The sequence below is a fragment of the Eumetopias jubatus genome, unplaced genomic scaffold (assembly GCF_037043125.1).
Source record: "Eumetopias jubatus isolate StellerSeaLion01/CBP00866 unplaced genomic scaffold, mEumJub1_p1.0 scaffold_4, whole genome shotgun sequence".
Classification (NCBI taxonomy): domain Eukaryota; kingdom Metazoa; phylum Chordata; class Mammalia; order Carnivora; family Otariidae; genus Eumetopias; species Eumetopias jubatus.
The window spans coordinates 56191920-56208596 of record NW_028274810.1 but is presented as its reverse complement, the minus strand read 5'-3'; the positions used below and the strand labels follow the sequence as shown (position 1 = coordinate 56208596).

At 33.5% G+C, this 16677-nt stretch overlaps 2 protein-coding genes across 2 annotated transcripts in view; one reads left to right on the top strand and one right to left on the bottom strand.

The window, feature by feature from the left end:
* DOCK7 (dedicator of cytokinesis 7) overlaps positions 1-16677 on the bottom strand; it is a 217923-nt gene that overhangs the window by 119091 nt on the left and 82155 nt on the right. The window lies entirely within an intron of this gene.
* Positions 196-9271, top strand: ANGPTL3 (angiopoietin like 3). Its single transcript, XM_028106856.2, is given in 8 exon segments — positions 196-687; positions 1355-1465; positions 4413-4527; positions 5537-5650; positions 6512-6607; positions 8415-8681; positions 9056-9237; positions 9239-9271. Coding segments are annotated over 8 exon segments (1410 nt in total).

Genomic DNA, 16677 nt, shown 5'->3' with positions numbered 1-16677 from the left:
GCTCACTTCTTTGATTTCATTTAGCACTGATCTAACTCAATGTAGAAGGTTACATTCGTACAACTTTACACAGCTTAATGATTAACTATATTCGCCTGCCAATCTTACCGCTCATGTGGCAAATCGTGGTATATCTGGGGTTGCGAAGTCTAGGTCTGCTTACAGGAGAAAATTAGTTGAATAATTAGGATAAAAATGCACACAATTAAGCTCTTTCTTTTTATCATTCCTCTAGTTATTTCTTCCAAAACTGACCAGGACTATTCATATGATTCTATATCTCCAGAGCCAAAATCAAGATTTGCTATGTTAGATGATGTAAAAATTTTAGCCAATGGCCTCCTTCAGTTAGGACATGGTCTTAAAGATTTTGTCCATAAAACTAAGGGCCAAATTAATGATATATTTCAAAAACTCAATATATTTGATCAGTCTTTTTATGACCTATCACTGCAAACCAATGAAATCAAAGAAGAAGAAAAGGAACTTAGAAGAACTACATCCAAACTGCAAGTCAAGAATGAAGAAGTGAAGAATATGTCACTTGAACTCAACTCAAAACTTGAAAGCCTCCTAGAAGAAAAAATTCTACTTCAACAAAAAGTGAGATATTTGGAGAAGCAATTAACCAATTTAATTAAAAATCAACCTGAAATTCAGGAACACCCAGAAGTAACTTCACTTAAAGTAAGTAGAAATCAAAGAGGGTTCATGATTATGTTTCCAATGTGGATCTTCTTAAAAAATATTTTAAAACATGCTACTTTGTTGAATCATTGAAATACTATACTTTTCTCAAGGAAAAAAAGCCTCTAGGAAATAAAATTTCCCATTATAATTTCAAGTTGGTTTTTCTGATTCCCTAACATTATATCTAAAAACAACTGAACTTTACATTTCGGATAAAAATTACAAACCAATTAGAACACTAAATTATTACAGTATTGCAAATTACTGGAGGCAAGTAAAGTTAAAGAATATAATTTGAAACTATCCTCCCATGTTTAAAATGGATAAAAACAAAAAAATGAAGTAAAAATAAAACGGATAAATGTAATAAGTAAATGGTAAAAGATTAAGTCCTATTAAAATACTGGTTGTTTTTTTTTCCATTTAACTGAAGTACTTTGAAGTTCAGGAAATTAGGTTTTAGAGATGGTACATTTTAAAACATAAAAACAAAAGGATTTCAAAGAAGCATATAAGACAAAAATGTTGCCAATATTCAGTTATCTAATCCAATATTAGTTTTAAAAATTTAGATTGTGTTATAAAAAATAAGTCTAATTTAACAAGAGAAAGAAAAAAGAAATAAGAAAGATAAACTTCTAACCACCCTACAATCTATGTCCAGACTTTTGTAGAACAGCAAGATAATAGCATCAAAGACCTTCTACAGACTGTGGAGGAACAATATAGACAATTAAACCAACAGCATAGTCAAATAAAAGAAATAGAAAACCAGGTAAGTCAATATTTTAATGGTATATCCAATCTTTTATATAAAATCTAGGCTTATGAAAACATTAGACCCTAAATTTATTTTTAAAACTTATAGTTGGATAATGAGTAAACAGATTACATCAGCATGATTGTTAAGACTGTAGACTGTGAAGCTAAGAAACTACCTGAGTTTGAATCTTGGCTCTAAAACTTTTGTGACCTTGAATACATTACTTAACCCTTCTGTCTCTCAGTTTCCTCACTTACTCTATCAAGAAAATAATAGAACCTATCTTATCGGAGTGTCGTTAGAAAAAAAAAGAATTAACTCATGTAAACTATATCTTTGATATGATTCTATCAAAACTCAAAATTAGGGGTGCCCAGGTAGCTTAGTCAGTTAAGCGTCTGACTTTGGCTCAGGGTCAGGCTCCCTTGGCCCCTCCCCCTGCTCATGCTCTCTCTCAAATAAATAAATCTTTTAAAAAAAAAATTTTTTTTTTAAGTCAAAATTAGATCATGTCTCTCTTGGCTCAAAACCATACAATGGCTTACCATCTCACTTCCAGTGGCCCATAAGACCCCAGATGACTCTTATCTCTGACTTCATCTCCGCAACTCTAGTCACACTGGGGTAACTCTTCCCAGTTACACATCAAACATGCTGCTGTCTCAGGGCCTTTGCCCTTGTTCCCTCTATCATCCAGGGGAAGAATGCTCTTCTCCCTGGGATCTGCCTGGCCCACTCTCATTTCCTTTAGGTCTTTGTTAAGTATAAAATTCTCAGTGAAGTCTTACTAGGTCACTTAATCAAAAATTACAATTCCCAAACCCATCCTTAAAACCTGTTACCTCCTTCATCACTCTCCTTTTTTCCTTTACACTTATCTCTATTTCACATAATATGTATATTTTAGTTATTTGTCTGTCCCCTCAATAGAATGTAAACTCCATAAGAACAGGGATTTTCCTCATTTTTTCATTGCTGTTGCCCTGGAATATAGAATACTGTCTGAGACATATTAGGAATTCAATAAATATATGTTGAATTAATAAAGTTAGTATCATATTCAACACAAAGAAGTCAATAAAAGCTTGCTATTAGTAATATTAGAAACTGTGTACCTGATAAAGTTCAATATCCAACAGTATAATTAATCTACAATGTAACCTATAAATAATCTACCAATGTAGGTGAGGGAGATACCTATTTAGAATAAAGCTATGTGAAAACCAGCATTTCAAAAATATTAATTACTAATACTATGAAACAGGCACTCCAGAGGGTTCCAAAAATAATACAAATTTGGAGAGACTTGTAAAAAAAATAGTTGCCAAGAATTATAAAACAATTTCCACTATACAAATATATCGTTATATGTTTCAGAAATTTTCTAACTCATAATTTCAGGTTATTTTTTGCTAATTATGAATGATAGTTTAGTAGGTTATTTTCTTATTTTTGCTAATTATCCAAAAGGGGGTTTTGCCAATTAGTTTTGATTTACATAACTTCCTCATTACATTATTTTTCTAAATTCTTTTTTCTTATATCTTTTATTATGGTTAAGTGAGCCTACTCACAAAACAAAATGTCACTATTATCAAATGATATACATTCTTTCTAATAATAAAATGTCTGAAGAATTCAAAACAATGAATATCTGAGTTAAAAGAAGGCTCAGATCATCTGACCCACGTTCCTCAAATTTCAAGTAATAATCTTGAAACTCTGTAAGTTAAGTGTCTTTAACATCATACAGTTACCTCAAAGAAAAGGCTAATATCCAGAAAATGAACTCTGCAACAGATCCTTATGAGTAAGGTCACAGGAAATGCCGACATCAAAAAACACTATTAAGATACTACATAATCTGTTTTTCTTAGGCCATCAATAAGCTATCAGTCAATAAATTGCAAACCCAGCACATTTTGCATAAAAATAAATTGTTATTGCTAAACATTGCTAAAACTTGCAATGAAATACTGAATGCATTGAAAGTAAGCAAATAAGCCTGCCAATTTGTTACTTTTGCAGGTATGTTTACATTCCAGAAAACTATTAAGAAAGCAGCCTTTTAAAAAAAAAAAAAAAAAAGAGGGCGCCTGGGTGGCTCAGTTGGTTAAGTGACTGCCTTCGGCTCAGGTCATGATCCTGGAGTCCCAGGATCAAGTCCCACATCGAGCTCCCTGCTCAGCAGGGAGTCTGCTTCTCCCTCTGACCCTCTTCCCTCTTGTGCTCTCTATCTCTCATTCTCTCTCTCTCAAATAAATAAATAAAATCATTAAAAAAAAAAAGAAAGAAAGCAGCCTTTTTCAAATTATGTGCTGGGTCTTTAAGGCAGGTCTGAAACTCAATCAATAAGGCCTACAACTGAGAATTATTAAGCTTAAAATCTGCCTGTTGATGAATAGAATAGATATTCTACTCATATAAATGAACAGAACATATTAAAAAATGCTAATAAGCAGTCTTTACCTTTGGTCTTACTCTTTTTTGACCAATTTCTGATTTGTGCTTTGCTCTCTTTCTTTCTCTAGTTTTTTTAACTCATTAAATAATGTGCTTGATTAAGTATTTTGAGAACAGGTTATGTGTATAATCTGTATGTCACTGCTTAACTGTTTTAACATCAAAAGCAATAACATATTATGAACTTAAAGATGTATACAAGCTGTACTTTTTTTTTTTCTAAGATTTTATTTATTTATTTGACAGAGAGAGACACAGCGAGAGAGGGAACACAAGCAGGGGGAGTGGGAGAGGGAGAAAAAGGCTTCCCACTGAGCAGGGAGCCCGATGTGGGGCTCGATCCCAGGATCCTGGGATCATGACCTGAGCCGAAGGCAGACGCTTAATGACTGAGCCACCCAGGTGCCCCTACAAGTTGTACTTTTAATATCCTCCCTCAGATTCCCCTAACTGTATATTCAGTACCATTTTTAAAAGATTTATATTCTTTCATCAGCTAAGAAGAACTGGTATTCAAGAATCCACAGAAAATTCTCTTTCTTCTAAACCAAGAGCACCAAGAACTACCCTCTTTCTTCACTTGAATGAAACAAACAATGTAGAACATGATGGTAAGTTAATTTGTTGGGTTTCTTTCTTGAAGGTATTTTATCATCAAATTTTTCTATCTTAGGCATTCCCATCAAAAATTGCTATTCTCAGGGCCTGTTCTTAAACTATAAGAGAGTAAAGAGACAAATCCACCAAATACAATGTGTCAACCTAAATTGGATCCTGACAGGTTTGTTTTAACCATATAAAACACATTCTTAAGACAATCAGGAAAATATAGATGTAGACTGGATATTAAATATGACATTATTTTAAATTTTCTTAGATATAATAATGGTATAGTTATGTATGAAAATAATCTCATGTTTACGAGTTACAAGCTGAAATATTCAAGGGGTTAAGGTCATAATGTCTGGAAATTACTTTCAAATAGCACAGCAAGATACATATTTGTATACATGTATACTTATGAAGCAAAAATGGCAAAAGATTAACAATTACTGAATACAGATGGAAAGACTATGAAGTTCTAATGTTTCTACTTTCCTGTTGAAAATTTTCATTTAAAAAAGAACCACAAAGATGAAAGAACAAAGTCTCCATTCCCAATTGAATATTCACAAAATAATACTTTCAAAATACATTTACTTATATGTAATTCACACACACACACACACAAAAGGTCTCTGTAAGTTTCCTTCTTATATGTTTACTCTTTCCACATACACCTATTAAAGTGCTATGCACACCAAGCACTATAATAATGTCTCATATGTGGCATTACATTTATATTCTTCCTATATCTAGCAAAAATATGTGTCTAAAATTCTCATTTTGTCACTTTTCCTAAAAACAAATCAGTTTAATAATAATTATTTTAATATTGTTTGCATAACATGCCATCTAATAAATCTGCTTCAGTATAAAGTACTTTCTTGGTAATATATTACTGAAAAAGGCTAAGGGCTACATTCACCACAAATCCATAAAATGTCAAGTAAAAGCTCAAGCTCTAAAGATACCATTCCTATTACTATATCTTATGTAATAACACTCTCTTGATTCTAGACATTCCTGCTAATTGTACCACCATTTATAACAGAGGCGAACGTACAAGGGGCATCTATTCCATCAGACCCAGCAACTCTCAAGTTTTTAATGTCTACTGTGATGTTAAATCAGGTAAAACCAGCCTGAAGAGAAAATGGACTGTAATTAGCTCAGGTTATTGACTACGTATTAGTAAGACTAATCCTATTATCTTTGTTCTAAATATATGTAAATGAAATATAAGTAACATGAGTAGTTGCATAGCTCTAGTACTTATATTTGCCTTGTTTATTTTTGTATTTACTCATGCAGTTACTCAATATTCTCCATCTTTTCCCAGAAAGTAATCTGAAATTATTATTGTTAACAAGTTTATTAAGATAGATTCATTAGTTGCCCTTTATTTAACTTCTTGGGACCATAATAAATAATAAAATGGTATTACCATATGATATTAATGACATTACACAACCACCAATTAAAATCAAAACAAGGGGCACCTGGGTGGCTCAGTCAGTTAAGCATCTGCCTTTGGCTCGGGTCACAATCCTGGGGTCCAGGGATTGAGCCCTGCATCAGCTCCCTGCTCAGCAGAGAGTCTGCTTCTCCCTCTCCTCCCTGCTTGTGCTATGTCTGTCATTCTCTGTCGTTCTCTCTCAAATAAATAAAATCTTTAAAATAAAATAAAATAAAAACAAGAAAACAGTATTTTGGGGCACCTGGGTGGTTCAGTAGGTTAAGCATATGCCTCCGGCTCAGGTCATGATCCCAAAGCTTCATGTTGGGCAATCTGTTCAGCAAGGAGCTTGCTTCTCTCTTGCTTTCTCTCTCTGTCTCCCCCCGTCTCCATCTGACCCATCCCCAGCTTGTGCTCTCTCCCTTTCTCTTCCCCTCTCAAATAAATAAACCTTTAAAAAAAAACAAAAACAGTATTTTGTTACATCTGTCAGCGTCAATCTACTTAAAATACACAATTTTGTTCATTATATTCAGATAGTTCATGGACATTAATTCAACACCGAACAGATGGATCACAAAACTTCAATAAAACCTGGGAAAACTACAGATATGGTTTTGGGAGACTTGATGGTAAGGTGACTTCATTCATTCATTCATTCACTTGTTAACTTAAAAATATTTACTGGGAATCTATTTTGGATTGGGCATTAGGAATGCAACAATGAATGAGGAATAGGCCCAGCCTTCTTAGAATTTATTAACTAATAATTATATAACTGTTAGTAATTTACAGTTATTATAAGCATCTATTTGAATTATACTTAATCACAATTTCATGTCCATTCTTAAGTATATGTATCACAATTGAATTTGATGGCTTCTAATTATCATAATTATAATTATTAAAGATAATTATGATTAAATGCTATGTGCTCTGATAAGTGGTAAATGCTATGAATGAGCTATGAAGAAACCATCCTTATCACTGGTCACTCTACTTCTTTTTTAACATTTTTAATATTAATTATTTGGAAGGTGGAAGGAACAAAGAAACTGTCAGAGGTACAGTACAAAATGTTTAAATCTCAGCTGTTTAAATATTATAAATGTATGCTATAGAAAATGTGATTTAAAATAAATGAGTTAACTCAGTACAATTATTATATTTTAATCACAAAATAAGCAAAACAAAAATAACAGAGGTTTAAAAATCCAAAAGGCACATTATAAAAATTCACAAATATAAGTACTCATTTATAAACAGGAAAACATCCATTATTTTATCAAATTTTTTATTAAACAGTACTATTTGATCATTTAAAAAATTTTATATTCAAACTACTAGTTAATTCCCTAACTAAAAGGTCTATTTGGTGATATGTTTTGCAGTTCCAAATCTTCTAAGAGTTAGTGTAACTCTAAAATAAAAGGCTGTTAAATCCAGAATACTCATTTATTTCTACAAGAAAATAAGACATTTGTACTTGAAATCCCTAAAATTGTCATCTAATTCAATAGCAATAAAAGTTTGACTTTTATCCTTAAACACTTTAATAGAAAGGATTGTAATAATTAAAAAGAAATCTATTTGTATTTATGTTGTTTTTAATTCCAAATAAAAATAATTTTTAAGATTAAAGAGAAGTTATTAAGAATTATGTTTTTTAATTTAAAATGTCTAAAAAATTTATTCCCTTATTTTTCTACAAAGAAAACATATCAAGCAAATATCAAAGGCCAAGACTATATTTGAAGAAAATGACACTATTATCATCCAAGTAATACTGGATGTAATAGTACAAATACTTAACAAACCATTCGATAGTATATGGGTATTAATAAATTCCTGATAGTAAAGCCAGTACACATAAGGACCTAGAAATGAGATAAATTTTACCAATGACCAGATCTAAAATATCTATAATTGCCTAATATGTTTCACCCATGAAATATGTCTCAAAAAATGATAATCATACTTTAGGGCAGGCTTATTAATATTTTTAACATTTTTTGTACATTTCACTATCTTCAATAAAATTGTTTTAAAAAGAAATATTTTAAGAGACTCTAAAATAACGAAGGGATTCGGAGCGCCTGGGTGGCTCAGTTGGTTAAGCAACTGCCTTCAGCTCAGGTCATGATCCTGGAGTCCCTGGATTGAGTCCTGCATCGGGCTCCCTGCTCAGCGAGGAGGCTGCTTCTCCCTCTAACCCTCCCCCATCTCATGTACTCTCTCTCTCTCTCTCTCTCTCTCATTCTCGCTCTCTCAAGTGAATAACCAAGGGATTCTAGGCTAAAAATAAATAACCAAGGGATTCTAGGCTAAAACAACTCACTGACTAACACCAATAAAAAAACAAATATCCAAAAAAAAAAAACAAACCTGTTGGTACCTAATCTGCAGTTAACAACCCGCAGATTTTTACTTTCTTTTCAGGAGAATTTTGGTTGGGTCTAGAGAAGATATACTCCATAGTAAAGCAATCTAATTACATTTTACGAATTGAACTAGAAGACTGGGACAACAACAAGCATTATATCGAATACTCCTTTCACTTGGGAAGTCATGAAACCAACTATACGTTACATCTAGTTGAAATTAGTGGCAACGTCCCCAATGCACTCCCGGAACACAAAGATTTGGTGTTTTCTACTTGGGATCACATGGCAAAAGGACATGTCAACTGTCCAGAAAGTTACTCAGGTATCATTTTCCTAATATCAATACTTCATTTTCATGTCTACGAAATATCTTCCAAAAGTATTAGCTAATACCTACAATGTCAACTCTTTTAAAACTGTATCCCAAATAAACATTTTCTCTAGAGGTAAAAACCTCTTAACATAACTATTAATCTGATTCTAGTTCAACTTGTTATTTTACCTACAACCCTTCTCACGTATTTTATTTTGGGTGATATACACAAGACTTATACAGAATATTTAAAAGTGGGATACATGCATTATGCATTACAATACTATCATATTTGTAAGAAGTGAAGATGTATTCATGGGGAAATGTGGTAACAGTAACTAGATGAGTTTGTATTCATGAAATGCCCTATCTATCTTCTTTAGGAGGCTGGTGGTGGCACAATGTTTGTGGGGAAAACAACCTGAATGGTAAATATAACAAGCCAAGAGCAAAAACTAAGCCAGAGAGGAGAAGAGGAATATGCTGGAAGTCTCCAAATGGAAGGTTATACTCTGTCAAATCAACTAAAATGTTGATCCATCCAACAGACTCAGAAAGCTCTGAATGAACTGAGACAAATTAAAAAGCCAACAAATTAAACATTAAACTCATCTGAAGTTACTGTGGTTTAAGAATCTGGTATTAAATCCCTAACAGAAACCTTCAGAAATAGATTCTTTTTAAAGTCACTATCAAGTTAAAAGTAAACACATCGTCGAATCACCTCAAAGAATACCATTTATCTTTCCCAATCAAAATTCTTATGATATCATTTATTCATATGTTTTGTGATGTGAGAACCAATTTTATGTAGTCACAATCTGAATTTTACCCAATGGGTGAATTATTAAGTCATTTTTTTAAATAAAAAATTTACAAGGACTGAGGCGCCTGGGTGGCTCAGTCGTTAAGCGTCTGCCTTCAGCTCAGGTCATGATCCCAGGGTCCTGGGATCGAGCCCTGCATCGGGCTCCCTGCTCAGTGGGAGGCCTGCTTCTCCCTCTCCCACTCCCCCTGCTTGTGTTCCCTCTCTCGCTGTGTCTCTCTCTGTCAAATGAATGGATAAAATCTTAAAAAAAAAAAAAAATTTACAAGGACTTTTAAGTCATCATGTAGCCTAATTTCATAACTTGCTCAGCTTAAAAAATTAATTTTCTTGCTAAAATTCTGAACTTGAATAAACTAAAAGACTGATAATAGTTCCTAAATGTTGCAATATTATTAATTTCAAAATTAAAATTCAGTCAGTTCAGAGTACATATGAAAATCTATTAATACTAATTTTAAACTGATGCTTCATTTTGCTACCAAACAATCTGAAATAAATGTTTGGTATGCTTTATTTATGAAGTCAAAGGAAGCAGGATAAAATACTGTGTTAAAAGAGGTTAACTGTCTTAAACAAATACAGTAGATCATGATTACTAGGTCATATTGACCTTAATATCAAGCATCACTGTATCTTAACATATTTGTTAACTTATCTATACACTTTTATATATTTTAATACAATATTGTGAAAACAATTTTAAAGGGATCTTCTCAGAATATAATGAGAATGAAAGTATCTGCGGCCTCAAGTTTAATAATTTATTCCCCCTGGACATGGTATGAGTCTAATACTTACGTGTAGGTTGTCAAACAGAAGTAAAAATCATAACAAGTTATTGAATGTTTAAATAGCCTGACAGATGTGTATGTATGTTTCCAAATTCAATAAAGACTCACTCCCTTAAAATATAGAAATTTAAATTCTTATAGTTTTTTAATGACATGTAATAAAAGAATGATTATATTACTTCTAATTTTAAAAATTTGAATTCTAACCCTCAAGGATTACTAAATACAAATCTTTTGATCATAAAAAATATCACTTAACAGTATTTATTTTTTAAATAAGTTTTTTAAAGAAACTACCAAATAGAAATAAAATTTTGAATTAAATCTAGTTTTTAAATATAGTACCTAAGTTATATAGTGACTCACCTTAGTCAAAAAATATTCAGCATTATGTATTTTCAATTACTCAATGTCGTTTTTTTACATATATGACATGTTAAATATGTATGATCTATGTGGATCCTACATAAATATCTTGTTCCAATAAAATACAAAAGAATAAGTTTTAAAACCACAGCCAAACTGTCAAAATTGACTTTTTAGAGCCAGAATACCATAATGACTTTTTTTCCAAAAACACCTGGAAGCTTTCAAATACAAAATAATGCATTATTTAATATACCAATTGCTTCTTCTATTTGTTCTCCAGTTTTTTAGAATTCTTACACAACATGTTTCATTTTGTTCCTTTTAGGAGTACTGAGTTTTTTCTGTATAAAATATGCTCAGATTGAGAGATAATTCTGGTAGAGAAAGGATTTTTTTTACGATTCACAAATTATGTCCTTCTGTCCTCACTCCTTTGCCAAGTATTCTAATTACACCACTAACTCACAATTGTCTAATTTAATGCCCTTTTCTCAGTCCACATTCTCTTGGATCTCTCCGCTAACTTACTAATAAACAATATTCTTTTTTCAAACTTGACCCTCATTTTGCTTCCACACTATGACTATATTCTCCAAGGATTATCCCTAACCTGAATACATTTTTATAGCCCAATTCCCTCCTAGTATGTGACATATTTGGGCCAATGTACAATCTTCAAAAATCTCTTCCACTCTCATCCTCAGAAATTCTATCTACTCTCATGGACTCGTCTATGTTCCATGAGTAAAGTTCCCAAATTTACATATTATTCCCAGATCTCTCTCCAGTACCCCTTCTTAACATTGCCTATCTGCCATTCCTCCTTTTGATATCCTACAGTCTCCTCAAATTCAACATATCAAATAAATTCATCAAAGCCCTGCCACCTCTGCTGGTCCTTCCCCCATTTCTATACCCCATCACACTCTTCCTTGCCTCTGTGTACCCATTAATGGTACCACCACACTTCCAGCCATCCAAGCTTAAAACCTGGGAGACATCTCGGCTTTTTACTTAACTTTGCGAACCACTGCTCCTGTATCATAAGCCACTATATTGAATACAATCTTCTTTTGAAAAGACTGCTAATATGATATGCTTTCTACCCTACCAAGGCCTGCTCTTAACCTGAATTTTAAACTATTGAATAGTCTCCTGCCTGGTCTCCTAAGTTTAGGTCTATCTTCCTTCAATTTTCCTAAAACAAATTTATAATGGCTACATACTACTTTGACCTGTGTCATTCAAATGTGTCTATTAAAAGAGTAGAACAGCTTGAGGATACTGACAACGTATCTTTACAATTCTAGAGTTAGAGGATGAAATGGCTTTATATAAGCCCATACTTCTTTCATGATCTTATTAGGATTTTACCTTAAATCTTACAATTTATCTTAAAATTGCATTTGAAATGTGTTTTCTACTCTATAAATCTTCATTTATAAATAGTTATTTCCTCCCCAAATCTTCTAAAAAGTGATATTCCTGGAAGGTGTGTTATGTTTATCCTGTGGACCTGCATACCCTATACAGCAAGAATGTGTACCCCAATTTGAAGGGCAGAAGCCTACAGAAAACATCCAAATCTCTTCCAGATATTCAAGAGTCTGTATAATCTGACCCCAAATTACCTTTTGTTTTTTTAAAGATTTTATTTATTTATTTGATAGAGAAAGACACAGGGAGAGAGGGAACACAAGCAGGGGGAGTGGGAGAGGGAGAAGCAGGCTTCCCACTGAGCAGGGAGCCCGATGTGGGGCTTGATCCCAGGACCCTAGGATCATGACCTGAGCCGAAGGCAGACACTTAACGACTGACCCACCCAGGCGCCCCCAAATTACTTTTTACCATTTCTTGCCCAACACAAACCCTTAGCTCTTATCATAATTACCTACTTTTAAACATCCCCTGTATACTTTCCTAATGCCATTCCATTTGTCTAGAATGCCTCTATACACCTTTCTATTTGGCTAGCTCCTATTTATACTTGAAGGTATAAATGATCTCACTTCCTCTACAAATATCCTTGTAAATGGGGCTCCACCCTCTAAAACCATGCAGCAGTACTGTCTGTACCCCTCAACTGGCACTTAACAAATGAAGACAGAAAAGTACATATGGCAAATCATAACAGAAATTGTTAAAAAGAGGGGCGCCTGGGTGGCTCAGTCATGAAGCATCTGCCTTCAGCTCAGGTCATGATCCCAGGGTGCTGGGACCGAGCCCTGCATTGGGCTCCCTGCTCAGCAGGAAGCCTACTTCTCCCTCTCCACTCCCCCTACTAGTGTTCCCTCTCTCACTGTGTCTCTCTCTGTCAAATAAATAAAATCTTTAAAAAAATTAAAAAAAGAAATTGTTAAAAATAGTAATAAAAGCTCCAAGAGCATCAAAAAGATAGTCTATCTCCTTGATTTGAGTAAATCACTGCCAAATTTCTATACCAAGAGTTCAATCTGAACCAGTGTAAATTTTACTGAGAGCAAGTATACACATTTCTCATTTTGGGGTTACCTATTTTTGTATAACCTGTTTATTCTCTGTCATTTTATAATCAGCATGTTCTCATGCTTGTATCTTTTCTTCCTAATAGCATAACTCATGGAAATCAACTACCTTGTTTGTTAATCAAAAATATTTGCATTAAACAGTATTTGAGTTCCTATTTGCCTCCTTTATAAAACCTATTCCAAATATGCACTGTTACATATTTCACCTTCTGTTGTAAAATAAATTTCCTTGTGATTTTTCCCATCACTAACAACCACAGCACTGCGTTGATGTATGTACTCCTAAGTGATCATCCAACACAGTAGTTTTGAAAATTAAAAAAAAAAAGGACCAAACGGTTGGTCCTCTTATCAAAGTCCAAAGTGTTCTCACGGCAAATCACCTAGGACAAAATTACTCAACTGGTGTGAAATGTTGAGTTCAAGGTCATGAAAGTAGGATTAACAACCTCCCATAGTGTGCCTTTATAAAATCAGGTTCAATGACATTTTAGAAAATATAAAATCAAGGATGCCATCTCAAACAGAAAAACTTTTTCTAAATTCATTTGTTTAACCCTGGGAACAATCACAGATCTAACAAAATGATTAGGTATATCTAAAAGAGTGATAATCTACAACCTTAAAAAGGTAAGGCTATAACTACTTATCTTCAAATAAGCAACTAAGCCTCAGTCTCCAAATAAGCCTCAGTCTCCAAATCCCATATATGGGAATAATGATAATCTTGCCAAATCTACTTCATAGGGTTGTTGTAATCAAGTAAAATAGGGTATTTGAATGGTTTTATGAACTATAAAATTCTAAGCAAATGTATATACTTGTAAAAACTAGATCTTGGATATCACTCCACATCGCTTTAAGTATGTAATGTGTACAAATTTTTCCAAACTAAAAATATTCTAATTCTCATGATAGAACAAAACTGCTCTCCTATTCTGCTACCATTCCTGGAACTTTACTCCTTCCCTCAGAGTCTGAGATAATACTCCTCACACTCAAATACAAGCCCCTAACTAAAAATTCATGGGTGGCTATGTAAAAATGTTAGGAAACAGAGTTCTCAACTCAAAAACTTTTATAGTTAAAATAAAACTAGGATCAATTAAGATAGACTAAAACCTACAGTGATATATCTAGGGCAAAACCAGAACAGCAGAGTATGTAGCAATAGCTTGAGACACCCATGAAAACTAAAACAAACACAAAAACTAATACTCTCTAAAGCAGGGGACCATAAACTTGAATGGAAAGAAAAATACTCCTTTGTTTTCACTGAAATTTGCACTTCTTTAAATTTTGAATGTAGGAAACTACCCATACCAGTATTAGCAATACAGGAGAATTTGTCATTAATAGAAATCATACATATTTTTGTCTCACAACTATTGCAGATATCTCAGAATATTGTCACATGCTTATTACTGCTTAGAAAATATGGTAACTTTTAGACCTGTGGCTAGGTATTTTTTAATTCATTCATAAAGAAACTTGCATCAGAACTTTAATATCTCGATAATTATAATTCAATGCAATTCATTTCTTTTGTTATACTACGTATTTTATTTTATGCATTTAAAAACATTATTCCAAAAAAGAGAATCATCGGAGTCACAAGACTGCAAGTGTACCATGACAAAAAAAATTTTAAGAACCCAAGTCCAAAGCAAGATCTATCATAATATGACCTAGTTCAAGAATCATAATTACATGGGTCATAATATAAACAGTATACATTTACTTTTGACTGGCCAATCTGTTTCTAGAAACAAAAGTTTAGGGAAAAAATTTAATCAGTATGTAATAAGCTTATTGAACTACTCAGAAAAACATACTGAAGGGGGATGGGGGAATGGGTTAGCCTGGTGATGGGTATTAAAGAGGGCATGTACTGAATGGAGCACTGGGTGTTATACGCAAACAATGAATCGTGGAACACTACATCAAAAACTAATGATGTAATGTATGGTAATTAACATAACATAGTACAAAAAAAAAACATACGGAAGGATTGACATGTGAAATGATATAATGACTAGGCTTTGTTTTAAAATACTACAAGAAAAAAGGGAACAAGTAATAGATAAAACAACAGAGGGGAGCCTGACTGGCTCAGTCAGTGGAACATGCAACTCTCAATCTCAGGGTTGTGAGTTCAAGACCCATGCTGGGCATAGAGATTACTTAATAAAAAAAGTTTACGTTAACTAACTAGAATTTAAATAAGAATTTGAAAAGAAAAAAAGAATGACAATGGAGGTTAACTTTACTGTTCTATTTACATTTGCATGTTTGTAATTTCCCATTATAAAAAGTTTAAGACTATATTCAGATTAGTAAACCTACAAGCTTACTAAGGATTATTAAGATATGTATGGGGCATAGCCCTAACTGCTAACCAAGGTCCAGATCAAAACGAATGGCGTCTTTACATTTTGTTTCTTATTTATGTATTTGAGAGAGAGAGAGCACAAGCTGGGGAGGAAAGGCGGAGGGAGAAGGAGAAGTAGACGCCCCGCTGAGCAGGGAACCCGATGTGGGGCTGGATCCCAGGACACCGGGATCGTGAACTGAGCCAAAGGCAGACGGTTGACCGACTCAGTCACCCAGGTGCCCCTTCATTTTGTTTCTTACACTGTTACCAGGTCTGAACCACTGCATTCATTCTTATATTCTTAGTAACACAATATCTGCTAGATACCATCTTTCTAAAAATTGGAAGAAAAACAAAGATGAAAGTTCAGTAGGTGATTGCAACTAAGGAAACTCTGGAAAAGAGGCCAATTCTAACAATCCCACTAAGAATAGAATGACGTGTGACGCAGCTCTTAAAAACCGAACACACAGCATTTGCTCAATTAGATTATACCTTGATCTTTATAACTCGAATTCAACAATGGAAGTCAAGTACAAACTTGGAACACGAATAACATTACACACAATCCAGTATCTAACTTTCAGATGATTTCAGATACTCAATAAAATAAAGTTTCCCCACTGCTATTATTTGGTTATCTTTTTATTTTAAATATTTTACTTGAGAGACAGAGGATGAGACAGAGTGAGCACAAGCAGGGGGGAATGGGTAGACGGAGAAGCAGACTCCCCACTGAACAGGGAGCCTGACACAGTCCGGAACCCTGGACCCTGGGATCATGACCTAAGCCAAAGGCAGATGCTTAATCAACTGAGCCACCCAGGTGCCCTATTTGGTTATCTTAATGTAACAACTGCACTAGTATTTTTTCTATGATACTGTGATAACTATTTCCTTGATAAAGCAAGCATTTAATGTAAATAATCTTCATTTGTTTGGCACAATAAGAAATGCATGACATTAGCTACAAACTGCCATATTATCTGTGTGCCTTCATTCACCCCTATAAAGGATTTGAAAAGACCAGGTCTCTCCTGGATTAATACTCTACAAAAACAAGTGAACCAACAATGTGTGTGTGTGTGGGGGGGGTGTTATTTAAATACAAAAATCTCAAATTTTAGGTATAGCT